A 20,294-nucleotide genomic window follows, 5' to 3' on the forward strand; every position below is an offset into this window, starting at 1 on the left:
CTCTGTGTGTGGCAATGTTTTATTAGTCTTAGTATATTTTATACTTCAGCACAGCAGCGTGTGAACTTCTGAATACTTTTGGGGGGAGATTGCCAAGGATCAGGGTTTCCAAACTTGGGTCTCCAGCTGTTTTTATGGACTACAATTTCCATCCTTGACTACTGGTTCTGCTAGCTAGAGATGATGGGAGTTATAGTCCAAAAACAGCTGCAGAGAGACCAAAGTTTGGGAAACCCTATTTTAGATGAACTGTGAACTTCGTTTTGTAAAGGGTCAAACTTGAACTGGAATGAATTCCTTTTTAAAGCAAACTCCAATTGGTGCATTTGTAACTGTGATTCTATCTGGTTAAGGGGGAGGGGGGCAAATGGGCTCTGCAATAAAATGTTGCAGTGTGGAGAACTCCCAATTCAGGATTTTAAAATGTAATAAAATATTGGGGGAAATGGAGGCTGGAACCAGGTCTGGGTAGTTTGTCACTGCCTGCAGCTTCAGTGACAAGACAGAAAATGCAGGAAAACAAATCAAGAGCTATATAATTGGGTGGGAGCTGGAAGGCTGGAATAAAGCTTACGAAACTGGCAGTAAGAAAACACACACACAAATCTGCTGCTCTTTCCAAAATATTTTTTTTAATTTGTGGATGGTGTGTTAAACCATAATTACAGTTCTACACAGGCTGTGAATACAAGGAAAGACACAACTCAAGTCTCCTAAGGAACTCTGTTTTTAAAAATGCAAATTTCTAGTCCTTGTGGATTCAGTGCTTGAAAGACAATGTGGGTGATGCTTGCTGAAATCACAGAACCCAGCAAGGGTCCATCAGAGATCCTAGGGCTGGAAGCTAGCTGCAGGGTCCGGCATAACTCCTCCCTTCTCCCCATAATTTACCATATATTACTGGGATTTCACATTTCAAAGGTAGATTTGATGTCCGGGGTGAATTTCTGAAAGCTTGCGCTTTGTCCTGAATCTGAGGGTTTTCTAAAAAAAGCTCAACAACCCTAAGCAAAGGCTATCAGCCATGGCAGCCAAATGGAGACTCCATCTCTAGGGCCAGTCTACCTCTGGGTATCAGTTGCATAGGAGGGCTGTGTCCTTTATGCTCTGCTACGGCCCACCCAGAGGACTCTGGCTGGATGTTTGGAGGAATTAAGGAAGCTGGACCAGATTGGCTCCTTGGCTTGATCCAGCTATTCTTACATTCTCAGAACACATTTTAATAACTCGGGGACATCCAACAAAGCAGGAAGTTGGAAGATTCAGGGCAAGCAGAGTGTTTAACTCTGGAACTCGCTGCTGCAGGATGCAATGGCTTTAAATCAAATTCATGGGGCATAAAACTAGCTAAGTTCTACCTCCACTGTCAGAGGTAGTTTACTTCTGGATAACTGGTGCTGGGAATCGCAAGTGGGCAAAGTGCTACTGCACGCAGGTCCTGCTTTTGGAGTTCCATTGGGCATCTGTTTGGCCACTGGGAAAGCAGGATGCTGGCTGGGCCTCCTGTCCAATCCAGCCTGTCAGGATCATCCTTATTGGAGGAAGAGCTCTACAACCCAGCAGGGATTGTGTGGCTGCTGTATTCATACTGTGTGACCGCCCTTAACAAACGTATCAGCACCAGTAAGTCAATACTGAGACTGTTGTGGATCAAAAGTTTAATATATTTCCAACCCCAAGGTATGAAAATTTTGACCCACAACAGTCTCAGCATCTTACTTTCACACACCCTACCATTCTGCAATAGTCCAAAACCCACACCTTTATAGCTTATATATTTATGGCCGATTTGGGGTAAAGGTAAGTCCAGTCTGGTTATGTCCAGTCGAATTCGACTTGGGGTTCAGCACTCATTTCTGATTTCAGGCCAAGAGAGCCGGCGCTTGTCCGCAGACTGCTTTCCGGGTCATATGGCCAGCATGACTAAACAGCTTCTGGCGCAACAGGACACTGTGACGAGTGCACGGAAACACCATTTACCTTCCCGCCATAGTGGTACCTATTTATCTACTCGCGCTGGTGTGCTTTCAAACTGCTAGGTTGGCAGGAGCTGGGGCAGAGTAGTGGGAGCTCACCCTGTCACGGGGATTCAAACTACCAACCTTAGGATTGGCAAGTTCAAGAGGCTCAGTGGTTTAGACCACAGTGCCACCGACTGATTTAGGGACAGTTTTATCAGTCCTGCTAGCCAGCTTCCCATTGAGGCATCTGGTTGGCCACTGTGAGAACAGAATGCTGGACTAGATGGGCCCCTGGCTTGATCCAGCAGGCTATTCCTATTTTCTGTGTGTAAACAGGTGTTCACTAAACTTGGAATAGTCCATCAGGCTTCTTTTGCCCATGGGCAAACCGTATTTCTTAAAGCAGCGGGTCAGGAATCTCAATCCACTCTCAGGTGGAGTTCAGTGCCATCACCTGCCCAGTGCTTTCTCCTCACTCGCCTGCCTGGTTCCCAAACTGTTGGACCAATGTCAGCACCATAATCAGCACCATAATTTTATTGCACACCGGGTCAAGTTTCCTGGGAGACAGAAATTTAGAGGAGCAGGAAGAAATGAAGATCTTCTTCCACTGGAGGGAAACAGCCAGAGGAAATATTGAGGGAAATCACATATTCAAAGGTTAATATTTCAAATAACAATAATAATATTTCGCCCTTCCCGTAAGAAATCCCCACACACCTGAGAATAGCAATGAAAGGGAAAAAGGAAGAAAGCTGTTACAGGAGGAATGAAAGAAATCGGCAGCTTGGGGTGGGCATAGAGAACGGTGAAGGGAGGAAAGGAGAAGAATTAGCAAGTACTTGTGAGAGGTGCATGGAGAGAAAGGAAACATAAAATAATTTGACTTCTCCACTTAGAGCAAAACTCTGCCTAAAACAAAGCTATCATGATACTTCCATGAGACTGCTCACAGCTTGAGGAAAGCCGAACTTTGGAACTCTGTGTTACGAGGAAATTGCTAAGGCAAAGAATTTAGAAACAGAGAGATCAGGGAGCAGTGATTTTCAGCTGTTTGTGCTGAACTTCATCTCAGATCTGCCACCATTTTGCGACTGGCTCTGCCCTCGCACCTTGTGACTGGTGGGCCTCACGTTTGTTGCTGGTGGGTCTAAGTACGTTTCAGCCCTTTTAAGAGTTTGCTGGAGGTGGACAGTTCCGAGACCAGCCCTGCTCTGGTGAGAAACTAGCTCAGCCTGGCTAAAAAAATCTGCCCCCACAATCTTGTTTCTGCACCGTTTTTGCTTTCCTGTGTGCAATGATCCGTCAGCCACCATGGAAGCTTTTCCTGCAATCTGTGCCTTTGTACAGTTTCTCTCTGCTGCGGAGCCATAAGCGTGGTTGAAGCTTTCACCCTGCACTCTCAATTGCTGATACGGTTTCTCTCCTAACTCAATGATTTGGATTCTCGGATGAGGAAGAAGGCAGACGATGCAAACCTTTACAAGGTTTCTCGTGCTAGGTGGATTTTCTTGTGCCTGAAGAGGTGCGAGGGGTCGCTGAAGTTCCGGCCACATTCGGGACACACGAACGGCCTCTCCCCCGTGTGGATTCTCCGGTGGTTCACAAGCTGCGAGAGCTGACGGAAGCACTTCCCACACTCCAAACACGTGTACGGTTTCTCCCCTGTGTGGATTCTCTGGTGTTTCACAAGCGGGGAGCGCTCTCGGAAGCACTTCCCGCACTCGGAGCATTTGTACGGCTTCTCTCCTGTGTGGATTCTCTGGTGACTGATAAGGGCTGACCTCCTTCGGAAGCACTTCCCGCATTCCGAGCACCGACACGGCCTGTCGCTCGTGTGGGTCCTTTCGTGCACGAGTAGCTCATTCCCTGTGCAGAAGCTCTTCCCACAGGCCAGGCATTTGTACGGCCTGTCTCGTGTGTGGGTCCTCTTGTGCCTGATCAGGTGCGAGGGGTCTCCGAAGCTTTTCCCGCAGTCGGGGCAGCTAAAGGGTTTCTCCCCCGTGTGGGTTCTCTCATGGTTCATGAGCTGCGAGTGCTGGCGGAAGTCCTTCCCGCAAATGGAGCATTTGAAAGGTTTCTCTCCCGTGTGGATTCTCTGATGTTTAATGAGGACTGATCTGCTGCTAAAGCTTTGGCCACATTCCGGGCACTTATATGGCTTCTCTCCCCTGTGGATTCTTTCATGGGCAAGGAGACCTGAATTGTGGTTGAAGCTTTTCCCACACTCTGAGCACTGATACGGTTTCTCTCCTGTGTGGATTCTCATGTGAGTCGTAAGATAGGCACTGGTGCTAAAGTTCTTCCCGCAAACAGAGCACTCACAAGGTTTCTCTCCAGTATGGGTTCTTTTGTGTCTGTTGAGGTGAGACGGGTCGCTGAAGGCCCTCCCACAATCCGAACACGCATATGGCCTCTCCCCTGTGTGGATTCTCTGGTGGCTCCCGAGCTGAGAGTGCTGCCGGAAGCATTTTCCGCACTCCGCGCACTTGTAGGGCTTCTCTCCCGTGTGGATTCTCTGGTGTTTCACAAGTTGCGACTGCTGCCGGAAGCACTTCCCGCACTCGGGGCATTTGTAAGGTTTCTCGCCCGTGTGGATGCCCTGGTGGTTCACGAGCTGGGAATGCTGCCGGAAGCACTTCCCGCACTCGGAGCATTCGTAGGGCTTCTCTCCTGTGTGGATTCTCTGATGTTTTGCGAGCTGCGAATTGTATTGGAAGCACTTCTCGCACTCAGAGCATTTGTGCGGCTTCTCCCCTGTATGCATCCTCTGGTGGCTAATGAGGACCGACATCCTGGCGAAGCTTTGCCCACAGGCGGCGCACTGGCACGGTTTCTCGCTCGTGTGGATTCTCTCATGCATGAGAAGCTCGTTGCCTGTGCAGAAACTCTTCCCACACACCAAGCACTTGTACGGCCTCTCTCTCATGTGGGTCCTCTTGTGCCTGATGAGGTGCGAGGGGTCACCAAAGCTTTTCCCGCAGCTGGGGCAGCCGTACGGTTTCTCTCCGGTGTGGATTCTCTCGTGGTTAACAAGGTGAGAGTGTTGGCGGAAGCCCTTCCCACAAACGGAGCATGTGAAAGGCTTCTCTCCCGTGTGGATCCTCTGATGTTTAATGAGGACCGATTTATTGTTAAAGTTTTGGCCACAATCTGGGCATTTGAACAGAGCCCTGTTGGCTTGGATTATTCCATGTGCCAGAAGATCAGACGTCTCCCGCAAGACTTTTACACACCCAAGGGGTCCTTTTCCGTGCTGATCCTCGGGGAGACCCTGCTGGAATATTCTGTCCTCCAGTTCCTCGTACCTGCCCTGGTGATCAATCAAGTTGTCCTCCTCTTCTGCTAGGCAGTTTCCCTGCTGGCTCTCAGAGGCTTCATCTCCCAGATTGGGGCTCCAAGATAAATTCTGTTCCGCTCCTCTCAGTAGCATCGCATGTGGTTCCATTTCCGCAGGATTTCCAGCCTGATTTGGCTCATTCCCACACACCCACTCATCACCTGCCGGAATAAAAACAGAATTGCAATGTGCGTCTTTTTTTTGGAGAGAGGTGGAGGGGCAGAGAAAGGAAGCAAGCAAGCTCTGGCTACACACTAGGAGCAGCTGCATGGAAACAGCCACGGTGCCACATGCCTGAATTACATCCCAGTTAGACTACTGTAACCTGCTCTATGTGGGACTGCCTTTGAAATGTGGTTGGAAGCCCCACCTGAAACATCATATCTCCCTATATGAACTTGCCTGGGTGCTGAGATCCTCAGGTGAGGCCATTCTCTCTGTCAGAAGCACAGAGCCTTTTATGTGGCAGCCTCCATATTGTGGAATCCCCTCTCAGGATGTTAAACTGCCTTCCTTTTTGTTACCCTAAGGCCTTCCTATTAATCCAGGCTTTTGAAAACTAAGGTGCAGTCGATGCAGATCACTAGGCCGCTGTCGGGGCAAACTGCATCTTAAAGCTGGTTTAAAATGTGTTTCAATGTACTTTTAACTATTGTTTCCTGTCAGGATAGTTTTACTCCTTTGTATTTGATACAGTCAAACCTCAGGTTGTTGAACATAATCCATTCTGGAAGCCCGTTTGGCTTCCGAAAAGTCCGACAATCGAGGCACGGCTTCCGATTGGTTGCAAGAGCTTCCTGCACTCAAGCGGAAGCCGCGTTGAATGATTGGCTTCTGAAAAACATTAGAAAACCGGAGTATTCACTCCCAGGTTTTCAGCATTCGGGAGCCAAAACGTTTGAAAACAGAGCTGTTCAGGAACCAAGGTTTGACTGTACTGACCTGTAAGCTGCGGTGGTAGAAAGGTGGGATAATAAATACATCAAATAATTAAATAATCTCCGCCTTTAAAAACAAACAAACCAGGGTATGTGTTTCATGGCGATTAGATCTGTAAATGACCAGTAATTATGGTGATTAACAGCAGAATGTCTATCGTTCCCCATCTCTAGAGCACAGTTTCCCAAAGTGGTCAATATGGATCCTTTGGGGTCAAATTGGAGGGGGCGGGAGTCCCAGGATAGGATGAGAGGGCAAATCAAGCAAAGAGGACCCTTGCCTGAGAAGGTGGCAACTCCATCATCAGCCTCTTGCTTGATATCCTGGAAGAGCAAGCCCTGCCAAGTGTCTTGAAGAGCGTCCTCTGTCTCGGGGAGATTCATTTTTTCTTGCTTCTGCGGACTCAGAACCTAGCAACAGAGCAGCAGAGATCTTGTTCAGTAAAGAGGTGCAGAAAAGGAAAGAGGACCGCTCTGAGAATTATAGCTCTGTGAGGAAAATATGGGGAGGGGACTCCTGCGAACTCTGAGGATGCTTAACAAACTACAGTTCCCAGGATCCTTTGGGGAAAGCTTTGACTGTTGAAAGATCCTATTGCCCTGATGGGAGGGGAAGTTGGACACCATATTTTTTAAAAAACAATAATTTCCCTTATTTTGAATCTGTTTCCCGTATAGTTCTGTCTACACACCTCTGTTTTTTGCCTTTATAAGTAAAGGAAATCCCTTCAGGGAATTCCCAGCTGAAGCAGATATTTTTCTTTTAAAGGGCCTCCGTCAAAAATTTATACAGTGGTACCTCGGGTTAAGTACTTAATTTGTTCCAGAGGTCCGTTCTTAACCTGAAACTGTTCTTAACCTGAAGCACCACTTTAGCTAATGGGGCCTCCCGCTGCCGCCGCCACACGATTTCTGTTCTCATCCTGAAGCAAAGTTCTTAACCCGAGGTACTATTTCTGGGTTAGCGGAGTCTGTAACCTGAAGCGTATGTAACCCGAGGTACCACTGTAATCCTCTCTCCTCTTCAAGACCTCTTTTAAAATTATAATCCTCTCATCATCTATTTTAAGATCTTTTTCATAATAGGCCTGGACCACTCCGTCTTTGATAGAATTTCCTAGTAATCTTGACCACGTCAACAGAAAGGCCATTTTCTCTTCCTTTCTCTGATTCAAAGCGCACTGAATCCCCTTCTGCTTCAGTCCTGCTAATGCAGCTGGAGACCCAGGTGGACACATTTCTCAGCTCAGCAGACACTGAAGTAAAAAACGGAGCTGAGCCAGAAGCACTCCAAGTACTCGTTCCCTCCAAAAATCAATGCATTGCCTGAAAATATTACCCTCTCTCTGCAGGGTATAATCATAAATCAATATTCTTCATGGGGAATGCCTCTGCCAAATGGAAACAAAGAATATTGTCAATATTCAGAGACAATGCATGTTTCCAAATCTTTTTTGGAAAGAAGAGATTGTTGTTGTTGTTGAATTATGAATATCTGTGTTTTCATCTGCATTCCTGCCCCGCCCCCACAAAAAAACTAAAATTTCAGTTGAGAAAATTGATGACTTTGCTGCTTCCTCCCTGCACTGTAAAGATTTTGCTGTGATTTGAGCCAGTAACATCAGTTGGGAAACCTCTATTGGCTGTATCAATGTGACTGAATCCCCCAAACACTCAAAAATAGCGACAGTCTGGAAGCGATCCCAAAACCTCTCAAACGATCCTCATAGCAAGGCATCGATTTGGACACAACAACCAAAATATTGGAAAACGGAGGCCAACTTTTCCGCTTCCTGCTGTCAAGAGACTGGCTGCTAAGCAAACAAGAAGGTGTGCGTTATTAAATATAGTATATAGTAACAGCTTTAAGAGGGAGTGCTGGAGGAGATTGCAGATTCCCATCTGGGGCTGTGGAGACAAGTCAATTTTATTTATCTATTATATATATATATATATTAAAACAAACGAGGGGTCAGCCATTGTGTGCTCTTTTCTCCCAGCAGCCCTCGGTGTAACCTGAAACTTGCAGAGCAAACTAGTACTACGCCCTTACCCAACTGAGCTTGCAGTCTCCTCCCCATAGAAGACGGGGATTAAATGCATTAAATGCGGGCTTTGTGGCCGCAACGTCGCCAGGGCCTTTCCCCCACCCCTCTCTCCTCTGCCCCTTGCTCTGCTTAGCCTCCAGCCTGACGAAGGGCTCTGCTGAACCCGAAAGCGGGCGCTTTTCACACTCACCGACATCACCGCCCACCAGCTGCCCTGCTCTCTCTCGGGTCCTCCAGCCAAGGTTGAGCGAAGCCGGAAGAGGCTCTCGCGGCCTCTCTAGGAACGAAGGCTCGCTCTCCTTAACCCTTTTAACGGGAGGCGGAGAAGGCGGTGGGGTGGGAGAAGCATTTCAGAGTCTTGTGACAGCTGAAAGGCTGCCAACGTAAGATGCCACGATGCAGCCTTCCCCAAGCTGGTGCCCTCCCACCAGCACCGTGGGGCTTTGCCTTGAGTGTTCGTTTAGTATGATGTTGCTGCTGATTTATTTATTTTAATCATAGCTGGCAACGTTTCCCTTTTTTTAAGGGAAATTCCCTTATTCCGAATAGGATTCCTCGCAAGAAAAGGGAAAAGTTGACAGCTATGATTTCAATTCTATTTTATTGAAAATATTTCGACTGAACAAAATAACGCGAAAAAAGGAAAAAGGCGCATTAAAAAATATTTTAAAAACCCCACTATAATTCCATAATACAAAGGTATATGAATGAAATTATTATTCTAATACATATACATTTATTTATAACGCACTGTATTTTTTTATAAATGTATTCCAAATGTCATTCTATTTGTCCAGGCACAATCTGTGTCTGTAAGCTATCTGTCTGTATGTTGCAAGAGTTGTCAGAATAAAGGGGGCTATAGATTTACCATTCCACTAACTCAGTCTTTTAGCCATAGCGAGGGCGCAGCAAAACCATTTACGTTGACAGGTTGTCAAATCCAACGTAATTTAAAATAATGTTATCCTCTGACAGTACTAGCTTTGCCCCGCCCCCGCCCAAAAATAATAATTATAATATTTATACAATCTGGTACTTTCTCCCAAAACTTCATAAGCATAGGATGTTACATAAACATATGTATCGAAGAAGCATTATCCTTATTACATCTCCAATATGCTGCCATAATTAGTTCCCTTCTATACAAATGGAAGAGTACAGCTGAGATGATTGTATAGAATCATAGTAGTGTTTTGAATGGGACTCTCCGAAGGTCCTCTAGTCCAACCCCCTGTCACACAGGTATCTCAGCTGAGGAATCCCTGACAGATTGCCACCCAGCCTCTGTTTAAAAACCTCCAATGAAGGAGGTTCCAACACATTTCAAGGGAGTCTGCATGGAAGGTGATGAATTAACGAATAATAGAAATGTAGAGTTGGACGGAATCCTAAGGGGCATCTAGTCCAACCCCTGTGATGCAGGAATCAACAACAATAAGACTGCTTTTTGCCTGCCTTCAATAATATAAGGCCTTTTGCTGTCATGAGGACTTGCTGTTTTCTTGGTTCTGTGCTTCTGACAGGTGCGTGGCAGGCAGACAACCAAAAGGTGCAGCTCTGCCCACTTCCCATGCAATAAATTCCCCAACTCAGCTCTGGATTCCCAGAGGCAAGACAGTCAAGGGACTGTACTGTGATGAGCAGCTGCAGGATCTGTTATCTTGGGTGCAGGTTTCCGGTTGGAGCCAGACTGAAGTCGAGAGAATAATAATAATACAGTGGTACCTCGCAAGACAAATGCCTCGCAAGACAAAAAACTCACTAGACGAAAGGGTTTTTTGTTTTTTGAGCTGCTTCGCAAGACGGTTTTCCCTATGGGCTTGCTTCGCAAGACGGAAACGTCTTGCAAGTTTGTTTCCTTTTTCTTAACACCGTTAATACAGTTGCGACTTGACTTCGAGGAGCAACTCATAGAACGAGGTGTGGTAGCCTTTTTTGAGGTTTTTAAAGACTTTGGTGATTTTTGAAGCTTTTCCAAAACTTTCCCGACACCGTGCTTCGCAAGACGAAAAAAATCGCAAGACGACAAAACTCGCGGAACGAATTAATTTCGTCTTGCGAGGCACCACTGTAATTTATTATTTATACCCTGCCCATCTGGCTGAGTTTCCCCAGCCACTCTGGGCGGCTCCCAATCAAATGTTAAAAACAGTACAGCACTAAATATTAAAAACTTCCCTAAACAGGGCTGCCTTCAGATGTCTTCAGAAGGCCCTCTGTCTGGTTCCCTGTAACCTCACTTCTTGCAATGAGGGAACCACCAGAAGGCCATCGGCTGGGCCTGGTGAAGGAGATCTTATATTTTTCACCAGCAACCAGTTTGCAGCTAGTGATGGAGAGTCCCTAATAAATGATCGGTGAACTGGATTAAGGAAATTGATCTTTTAGTGTGGCGGCACCCACACTTTGGGACTCCCTGCCTCTGGACTCACCAAATCCCCTCCCAGGAACCAGCCAGAAAACAGCCGGCGAGGTAGAGGATAGCTCAGCCGCTTAAAGCATGGTGCTGATCATGCCAAGGCTGCAAGAGGACAGCTGCATATTCCCGCATCGCAGGGGTTGGACTGGATGATGCCCAGGGGTCCCTTCCAGAGTTTCACGCTTATGCGCAGGAGATAGGCGGCGCTGCTCTGAGCTGCGGCTCGGAAAGCGTTCAGAGGTCGGTGGCAAGGCAGCTCCTGCGCTCCTCCTCCTCCTCCAGCCAACTCCCCTCTCCGGAAGCAGGATGGTCAAAGATGAGGCGGAAGCTGGGAACCGGAAGCCTGAAGCAGCTGTTTTAAGCGAGGCACAGAACTTGGGAGGGGGTCCCTGGTGGTCATCTAGCTCAACCCCTCGCAATGCAGGAATCTCATCCATAACAGAGCGGCTCGGGGCTTCGGTGGCTTCTTCTCCTCTTCCTCCTCCAGCTCCTTTGTGGTCTCGATTTCCCCGAGGGTAGCCGGGGGGCAGGCGGAGGCCAACCCCGGGGAGACACTGCGTGGAGCAAGACGCCCGCTGCCCTGCGCCAGGAGGGGCGAGGAAGGAAGCGGAGGTAGATCCTGGGGAGAGAAAGGGATCGGGCACCGGGCAGGCGGGGTAGATCGCAGGGCGGAGGGTTGTTTTTAAGGAAGCGGGAGATCCCTTTTCTGTAACCCCGATCATCCCCGAAAGTGTCCGCCCCATGCAAGGCTCACTCACGAGCGAGACGTGGGTGGGAATCGAACAGCGCTCTGCACATGAGCCGGGAACAGCTCTCCTTTATCGCCTGGCAGTTTGCAGGGCTGGGCGATGCTGAAGCCCGCAGGTTCTAGCCTGGGACTAAACAATTGGCTGCTGGCACATTTGCAAAGCTAAGCAGGGTCTCTTGTATGGTTTCAAATTGGGAGGGAGGCGGCGTTCTGAGATTCCTGGACTGCAGGGCGTTGGTTTGGATAATCCCTGAGACCCCTTCTAACTCTATGATTCTGTCATTCTATGAAATAAGAGCGAGGCAAGCGAAAGTGGAGCACACCTAGCTGGATTTATTTGATGTTTTGGTGAGCCCAGGTGGCAGGCGTTGTTCTACTCTCAGTTTTCTAATCCCGCATGCCTTTCAGGAAGCTGCAGTTGGTGCCGCAAACCTGGATCTAGGCAGGGGAGTTTTCCTTTTACAGTGGTACATCGGGTTACATACGCTTCAGGTTACATACGCTTCAGGTTACAGACTCTGCTAACCCAGAAATAGTTGTTGTTTAGTCGTGTCCGACTCTTCGTGACCCCCTGGACCAGAGCACGCCAGGCCCTCCTGTCTTCCACTGCCTCCCGCAGTTTGGTCAAACTCATGCTGGTAGCTTCGAGAACACTGTCCAACCATCTCGTCCTCTGTCGTCCCCTTCTCCTTGTGCCCTCCATCTTTCCCAACATCAGGGTCTTTTCCAGGGAGTCTTCTCTTCTCATGAGGTGGCCAAAGTCTTGGAGCCTCAGCTTCAGGATCTGTCCTTCCAGTGAGCACTCAGGGCTGATTTCCTTCAGAATGGATAAGTTTGATCTTCTTGTAGTCCATGGGACTCTCAAGAGTCTCCTCCAGCACCAGAAATAGTACCTCGGGTTAAGAACTTTGCTTCAGGATGAGAACAGAAATCGCAAGGCGGCAGCAGTGGGAGGCCCCATTAGCTAAAGTGGTGCTTCAGGTTAAGAACAGTTTCAGGTTAAGAACAGACCTTCGGAATGAATTAAGTACTTAACCCGCGGTTCCACTGTAATCTTAAACTGAATTGCTAAACAAACCAACACAGAGTGACTTTGCCATGCCAGAACAAATGTGGCAACCATGATTCACTTTGCAAAGAAATGGATTTAGAGAAGGCTCCCCCAACCTGATACACTCTAAATGTTTTGGACTACAACTCCCATCAGTCCCAGATGGCGCTACAACTCCCATCAACCTCCACGCCAACCAGGGCTGATGGGACCTCTACGGCAAAACTTCCAGAGGTTGGGGAAGGTAGAGTTTGCAGCTCTAAATTTTTTTAAAAACAGAAACTGCTCAGTGTTTCTATATGTTTGGGGAAAGCTTCACCTGAAGCATTTCTGCCTGTTATGAAGCTGTCAAAAGCACAGGAGCACTGCGAGGAGGCAGCCTCTGAGAGAATGGCAGGCTTATTGTAGGTTCACAGGATTGGGGAATGAGCAGACGGACATTCATGACATTTCAGGGGGTTGGGCTAAATAACCCTTTGGATCCCTTGTAATGCTATATTTCTGAGTCTAAGGCATTTTGTTAAAACATGCTTAATAGCTCTGATGAAAAGAAATGGGGGGTTCTCGAGGGTTACTTAGAGGATTTGCAAATGCAAGAGGAGAGCCAAGAATCTGTAGGGGCATTTGAAATATTAAAATGACATGGCGCAAATACTGTAAATCGCCATTCTGGATGACACCTTACTGTTTGTGTCAAGAGTTGAATAAATTGTGGGCATGTGACCCAAGTGTGGCTCAGGGGATGTTTGGAGAAAGTAACAAGGTCATGGGTTCCTAAGATACCTGTGTGAGCCAGAAAAACAGAGGCTTGCCTCTTCCACCATCCTGGTTCACTTCTGCAGCTTGTCTCTTCTGTTGTCCCCATTCCTATTTTATGGCAATATTTCAGGCTTCCCTCTTCCACCATCCTGGTTCACCTCTGCAACTTGCCTCTTCTGTTGTCCCCATTCTGTTTTATGTCAATATTTCAGGCTTGCCTCTTCCACCACCCTGGTTCACTCGCTTGCTTGCTCTTCTGTTGTTCCCATTCTCCTTTATGGCTTGCCTCTTCCACCTTCCTCGTTGCCTTTTGTAGCCATACTTGCAGCTTACGTTTTTTTCAGCAGGGCTCAACCACAGGGATGAGCCCATTTTCACTGCCGCATGTGACATGTCTTCAACCATCATGGTTCACCTCTGCAGCTTGCCTCTTCTGCTGTCCCCAATCCCTTTTATGACAATATTTTAGGCTTGCCTCTTCCACCTTCCTCATTCCCTTTTGTAGCAATGCTCGAGGCTTACTTCTCCCGCTGTCTCCCTTCTGTTTCTTTCAGCAGCGCTCAACCACTGGAACGAACCCATTTTCACCACTGCATTCAGAAGGATGGCATCCCTGACGCTTTCTGAGCCAGCCCCTCTTCCTGCTGGTGTGGCAACAGTTGCTCTGGTTCCAGCTCAGGTGGGCAAGGGGACAACTGGCTCTGGGGTGACAACCTACCAATTTCCCTTCGCTTCAGTATGAAAGGTGGCCTTAGCCCCACCTGCTGCTCCTGAGAAGCTCTATGGAGAGACAGTGAGGTGCAACAGTTAGAGGAGCAGTGGGAATGTGTTGGATTTTATAATACAAGTACTTTGTTTGAGAGTCTCCCATAAACAATCACTGCTATCTTCAGATAGAGCTGGTAAGTACCCTACCCAAAAACCTGGAGATTCTCTGCCAATCAGTGTAGAAAATACTTAATTAGACATCATATGCCCTTTGAAAATGTGGTTTTTTGGGGGGAGGGAGTTATTGGGCTGTTGTTGATTATATGTTTTGTGGTTTTAGATTTTGATTTTGTTCTGTGAACTGCACTGAGACCTCCGGGTATAGGGTGGTATTTACAGTGGTACCTCGGAAGTCAAACGGAACCCGTTCCGGAAGTCTGTTTGACTTCCAAAACGTTCAGAAACCAAGGCGCGGCTTCCGATTGGCTGCAGGAAGCTCTCTTGCAGCCAATTGGAAGCCGCATAAGCTGCATTGGACATTCGGGTTCCAAAGAACGTTCGCAAACCGGAATGCTCACTTCCGGGTTTGCGGCGTTTGGGAGCCAAAACATTCAACTCGCAAGGCGTTCGACTTCCGAGATGCGACTGTAAATTCAATAAATGAAATTAATTAGATGGATCGACTGTGTGGCTTGTGTGAAGGCGTCAAGTCCTTTGGGGAAGGGATATAGGTCAATTGTAGAGCACCTCTTATGCATGTAGAACGTCCCAGGAAAAGCCCTGTCTTGAAACCCAGTTAGCATTGATCAAGGGTAGCTATTGTGGTGGCCTCTGGATTTGTTTTTGGACTCCAATTCCCATCAGCCCCAGCCAGCATTGCCAACGGACAGGGATGATGGGATTTGTAGTGCAGCAAAATGTCAACTGGGCACCTTGTTGACTACCCCTGGCACAGATAATAGATGGTCCGATGGTCTGACTCTGTACTATTCAATTTCCTTGCCTGGGACCCTGGAGATCCTCTGGCTGGTCAGTTTATAAACTGCTGAACTAGGTGGATCAACAATCTGACTTGGGATGAAGCCCCTTCCAAAGTTCTTGTGTCTTCTTTCCAGGTTTTGGTGACCTTTCAGGACGTAGCGATCCACTTCAGTGAGGAAGAATGGGCCCTTTTGGATCCAGACCAAAGAGCTCTCTATATAGATGTCATGGTAGAGAACAACTTCAACTGGGCCTCTCTGGGTAGGCATCCCTTCTTTGCTGCTCAATAAATGGTGTTGAGAGGGCTTGGGAAGGCTCTTGTTGTTGTTGTTTAGTCGTTTAGTCGTGTCCGACTCTTCGTGACCCCATGGACCAGAGCACGCCAGGCACCTCTGTCCTCCACTACCTCCCGCAGTTTGGTCAAACTTATGCTGGTAACCTCGAAAACACTATGTATTGCTTTGCATACATTGTCACTATTACAAGGTTATACGCTCTATAGAGTGGTACCTCGGGTTACATACCCTTCAGGTTACAGACGCTTCAGGTTACAGACTCCGCTAACCCAGAAATAGTAACCTCAGGTTAAGAACTTTGCTTGAGGATAAGAACAGAAATCGTGCTCCGGCAGTGCGGCAGCAGCAGGAGGCCCCATTAGCTAAAGTGGTGCTTCAGGTTAAGAACAGTTTCAGGTTAAGAACAGACCTCCGGAATGAATTAAGTACTTAACCCGAGGTACCACTGTATTTATTGCTCAAATCATGAAGCAAACCCCAAAGCAGAACTGATGATTATTACTTGAAATAATAGAGGACAGGGAACTAGAGATTATCTTAAAAGTGGCTAAATTTTGTGCTGCTGCTATAAAATTAAAGAGGCAAGTGTTGAATGAATCTAACTGCCAATGTCTTCATATGTTTTAAATTAGCAATTAAGGCTTTAACTTATATATTTTAGCAGTTTGAATTATTTATCGTGTATTATATAGCTTAATTTTAATCTATGTTTGTATGTTCTCAGTTGTTTGTATGTTCTCAGTCAAACCTTGGAAGTCGAACAGAATCCATTCCGGAAGTCTGTTTGACTTCCAAAACGTTCGGAAACCAAAGCGCAGCTTCTGATTGGCTGTAGGAAGCTCCTGCAGCCAATCGGAAGCCACGGAAGCCCCATCGGACGTACGGGTTCCAAAGAACATTCGCAAACCAGAACACTCACTTCTGGGTTTGCGGTGTTCGGGAGCCAAAACGTCCGAGTACCAAGGCGTTCAGGATCCAAGGTTTGACTGTATATGTTGTACTCTGGTCAGTGACCAAAATAAATCGATTCATGCATGCATACTGAAGGTCCCAGGATCAATCCCCATTTAGGGTTTGGAAAGGCTCCCTGTGAAAAGTTCATATCCTCACCATACATTTAAAGCATTTTTATGCCCCTTTAGCAGGCATGGCTTTCCCCAAAGAATTCTTCATTTTGTATACCACCTTTCATACGAAGGTCTTGTTAGTTTATGTTTGCCACTGAGCAGCTGCCTGGAGTCACAGGACTCTGTTTACATTCCAGAGACCTTCCAGGCTGTTGGAAGTCTCACGGGAAAGGAGACGGGATGTGACGTTAGTGGTTTCCTGTTCCTTTGCTCCTTTGTTTGGTTGCTCTCTGCTTTCATAGAGAGAGGATGTCTTTTCTGTCTGCGTAGCTTAGAAATAAAGCATAGCGATATAGCCATAAACCTCTCGTCTCTTTCCTGTGCTGGAAACTCTGCAGAATGCGGCAACGTGCCTTAGAGCCTCATCAAAGGCTCAGGTCGTTAATTATTCGTTGGGAGGCGATTCCGAAGGCTCGGCTGGAAAATGAGCTTTATCAGCTTGGCCGAGTGGAGATTCCGACAGGTCTCGGGGAAGTTCACAGCATAAAAATACAAAATAAAAACACGAAATGGATAATAAACACAAGAACAAAAACTGAAATAAACCAATATCCCTCCTTCCCACAAAACACATTTAAAAGGACACAGAATGTTCATCAGCCACAGAGGAACGTTTGAAGAGGAACGTTTTTGCCTGGCGCCGAAAGGTGTATAATGAAGGCGCCAGGCAAATGTCCCCGGGGAGAGCTTTTCACAAACAGGGAGCCACTGCAGAAAAGGCCCTGTTCTCGTTCTGCCACCCTCTGGATTTCTCGTGGAGGAGGCACACGAAGAAGGGCCCCAAAAGATGATCTCAGGGTCTGGTTAGGACCTAGGTTGGTATGGAGAAGTGTGTCAGAAGGAGCAAATTTTTCCTAATTCCACTTGTATTTTTGTCTTCCCTTCTGAAGGAGGATGTTTCTTTCCCAAGCTCATTTCTGGGCCTAAAGGCACCAACAATCTCTGTGTACAGGACTCCAAGGAAATAGAAAAAATTTCAGGTAATGCCGTTCAAAGAACGTGGCCAGCAGGCTTGAATCTTCCTAGTTCAGTCAGAACATCATATCTCCTGAACACTTTTCCTGACAAGATAGCTGTAAAGCCAGAAAACATGTATGTCAGGGTTGGTTGGTTGGTTTTTAAAAATATGTATATCTATATCAGCCTTTCCAACCTGGTGCTGTCTAAATGTTTTGGAGTACAGCTCCCATCAGCCTCAGCCATATAGTTTATTGCTGGTCTGGGGACAGTGGTTTTTATTCTTTATGCTCTGATCTTATGCTCAATTAATAGTTTTTTAAAATCAGCTACCTGTCTTGAAATATTTTTTATTTCTGTTCCGTAGAGAGAGCAGTATTCTTGTGTATCTGAGCTAGAGTTTAACTCTAAGAGCAGGCATCACAGCTAAACTGAGTTTCCTGCCTATTCTGTTCTTTGGAGCTGTATTGACAGTCACCTGGTTGGTCTCCCCCTCCGCTGACAGAAGTGAGTCTCAGGATTCAAAATTAGAGCACAAATCATTTTCTTTAGATCACTGAGACTTCCGAGTTGTATCAGAAGCCGCAAACCTTTATTCTCAGTGCCGTTGTGAGTGGAAAGGTGTTAATGCAGTTCATTTGGTGCTGGAATATAAGGAAAGAAAGGAGTAGAGAGCCATCTTGGCCCACAGCCCTGGCCATATTGTTGGCGTTCTTACGGCATTTGGAGATAACCTACATTTGAACAGAGAAGCTCCATTTAGCTGCCATGGCTTATAAACCTATCTGCTTCCACAAATTGGTCTAACCATTCCCACCACCGGCCACCTGCTTTGGAAGCCAGTAGCTATGGTTGTGCTGCATGTGTGTGGTCCCACAAGTTTTTAAATTGTCATTTGTAAATATATTTGTTCTTCTCTTCCAAAAGGTGGTGGCATGGCGAGTGAGACCAAGCAGAAGCCTCTTCAGCCGGAAGATTATTCCTTCGAAGCCAGCAAGACTTTAATGAGAAGATCCCAGAATAATGTTTATTTTTCAAGTGAGTGCCCATTAAAAACATTTGGGGGGAAACAAGCAGGGATAAGTCCATATGTAGCCCCAAACTTTTTCCTCATAGGGGAGCTGATCCATTCCCTTGATGATCATTTGGTCATCCTTAAAGTAAAGGTAAAGGGACCCCTGACCATTAGGTACAGTCGTGACCGACTCTAGGGTTGCGGCGCTCATCTCGCTTTATTGACCAAGGGAGCCGGCATACAGCTTCCGGGTCATGTGGCCAGCATGACTAAGCCGCTTCTGGCAAACCAGAGCAGCGCACGGAAACGCCGTTTACCTTCCTGCCGGAGCGGTACCTATTTATCTACTTGCACTTTGACATACTTTCGAACTGCTAGGCTGGCAGGAGCAGGGACTGAGCAGCGGTAGCTCACTCCGTTGCCAGGATTCGAACCGCCAACCTTCTGATCGGCAAGGCCTAGGCTCTGTGGTTTAACCCACAGCGCCACCTGCGTCCCTTTGGTCATCCTTACCAAGAGCTTTTTGAAGAAGAGCTATTTAAGGGAGCAGGATACTTTTTTGGGGGGTGGGGAATGCTTCTGAGGCAGAGATAGCTTCCCTTTCAAACTTTTCCTCGAGACAAGTAAGGTGCAATCTGCTCTTCTCCCTTCTGCAGAGGAGTCTTGGAGCTGGGATTGTCTCTCCCCATCCTCTTTGTGCGGTAAAAGAATGTTTGGCGAGGCTGAAGATCCACTCCTCCGTTCTGAGCACCCGGGAACACGAGATGAATCTTTGGGAAGACTACAGCAGAAAGGTGAGGCCTCTGGAGGCCTCCTCATAGATGAAAGAGAAGAGGTGTGGACCAATTCTGGGAGGACTTACCGGTGGAAGTCGTTCCTCGTCCCACGGGAAACAAAACCTCCAAGGGAGAAGCTCCACAGGTGCCCGGTTTGCTGGAAGTGTTACAGCACGGGGCCCATCCTGGCACGGCACCAGAGGATCCACACAGGCGAGAGGCCGTACCAGTGCTCCGAGTGCGGGAGGAGCTTCGGCCAACGCGTCGACCTGAAGAACCACCAGAGGATCCACACGGGCGAGAAGCCGTACACGTGCTCGGAGTGCGGGAAGAGCTTCAAGCACCACTCCAGCTTGACGGCCCACGAGAAGATCCACACGGGCAACAAGTCCTATTCTTGCCTGGAGTGCCGGAGCAGCTTCAGCAACAGGTCGAGTTTCTCCAAGCATCAGATGACCCACTTGGCAGAGAAGGCAGGGCCTCCTCCGATAGCAGCGAAAATTTCAGGGACCGGTGGAACCTTACAGGACATTAGAGAATCCACCTGAGAGAGATGGGCTGGCCACCTCTGCCATGAACTTAGGACATTCCTGTTTTACAGGGGAAAGGGGAAGCTGTGGCCCTCAATGTGTTATTGGATTCCAGCTCCCCGGACCCTTGACTATTGGCCGTGCCCCACTGTGCTTGGTTCTTCTCTGAAGTTCCAGAGCAGCATTGATCCCTGCCAAAAGCAGGGCTTGCCTGGGTGCTGAAAGCAAGCCCTTCCTGGGGCAGGAATCTGGTTTCATTATGAAGGTTTGACTGGGTGGTTTCATGGGGTTTCTGAACTTTTGCATTAAATACACGATGGTTTTGTACTGAAATTTGTTTACTGGTTGTTGTTTTTCAAACACCATGCGCTAGCCTCCTTGGGAGTGCAGCTAGGCCCTGGGAGGTGCTATGTACACACACTCAGCAAGTTGGAGTTGACTCTTTATTAGCAAAAACACAATCGACACGGGAGTGTCAGGCCTAATAAGCACAGCAACTGATCTCCGGCAGGTCTGTCCCCCTTGCTAAGACTGAAAGTCCCCTCCTCTCCAGGGTTTTTTCCCAAGCAATTGGAGACTGTGCCTGTGCAAAGCTAACTTCTCCTCCCCCCCTTTTCATAGCTGTCAACTTTTCCCT

At 47.5% G+C, this 20,294-nt stretch overlaps 2 protein-coding genes across 7 annotated transcripts; one reads left to right on the forward strand and one right to left on the reverse strand.

The window, feature by feature from the left end:
- Positions 1-2,471: 2,471 nt before the first annotated feature.
- On the reverse strand, positions 2,472-10,992 carry LOC114592176 (uncharacterized). 3 transcript variants are annotated; one of them, XM_028720135.2, is made up of 2 exons: positions 8,478-8,517; positions 2,472-5,462 (listed from the first exon to the last, which is right to left on the reverse strand). In XM_028720135.2, exon 2 carries the CDS (start codon positions 5,407-5,409, stop codon positions 3,442-3,444), a length of 1,968 nt encoding a protein of 655 aa, XP_028575968.2. In that variant the 5' UTR covers positions 5,410-5,462; positions 8,478-8,517; the 3' UTR covers positions 2,472-3,441. The 3 variants fall into 3 exon arrangements, 1 of the variants encoding a protein (XP_028575968.2); XR_013391195.1 differs by lacking the exons at positions 2,472-5,462; positions 8,478-8,517 and adding exons at positions 5,480-6,650; positions 10,723-10,992; XR_013391194.1 differs by lacking the exon at positions 2,472-5,462 and adding an exon at positions 5,480-6,650 and having other exon boundaries at positions 8,478-8,875.
- Positions 10,993-11,041: 49 nt separating this feature from the next.
- LOC114592339 (zinc finger protein 34-like) lies at positions 11,042-19,990 on the forward strand. 4 transcript variants are annotated; one of them, XM_028720448.2, is made up of 6 exons: positions 11,042-11,321; positions 13,825-13,946; positions 15,091-15,217; positions 17,270-17,359; positions 18,264-18,374; positions 19,008-19,990. In XM_028720448.2, the coding sequence occupies exons 2-6, from the start codon at positions 13,872-13,874 to the stop codon at positions 19,673-19,675; spliced, it is 1,071 nt and encodes a 356-aa protein (XP_028576281.2). In that variant the 5' UTR covers positions 11,042-11,321; positions 13,825-13,871; the 3' UTR covers positions 19,676-19,990. The 4 variants fall into 4 exon arrangements, with proteins under 4 accessions (XP_028576281.2, XP_028576280.2, XP_077778707.1 ...); XM_028720447.2 differs by having other exon boundaries at positions 11,043-11,321; positions 13,822-13,946; XM_077922581.1 differs by lacking the exon at positions 11,042-11,321 and adding an exon at positions 11,368-11,805 and having other exon boundaries at positions 13,822-13,946.
- The last annotated feature ends 304 nt before the right edge of the window (positions 19,991-20,294 follow it).

The sequence above is a fragment of the Podarcis muralis genome, chromosome 2, assembly GCF_964188315.1.
Source record: "Podarcis muralis chromosome 2, rPodMur119.hap1.1, whole genome shotgun sequence".
In the NCBI taxonomy this organism is placed as follows: Eukaryota; Metazoa; Chordata; class Lepidosauria; order Squamata; family Lacertidae; genus Podarcis; species Podarcis muralis.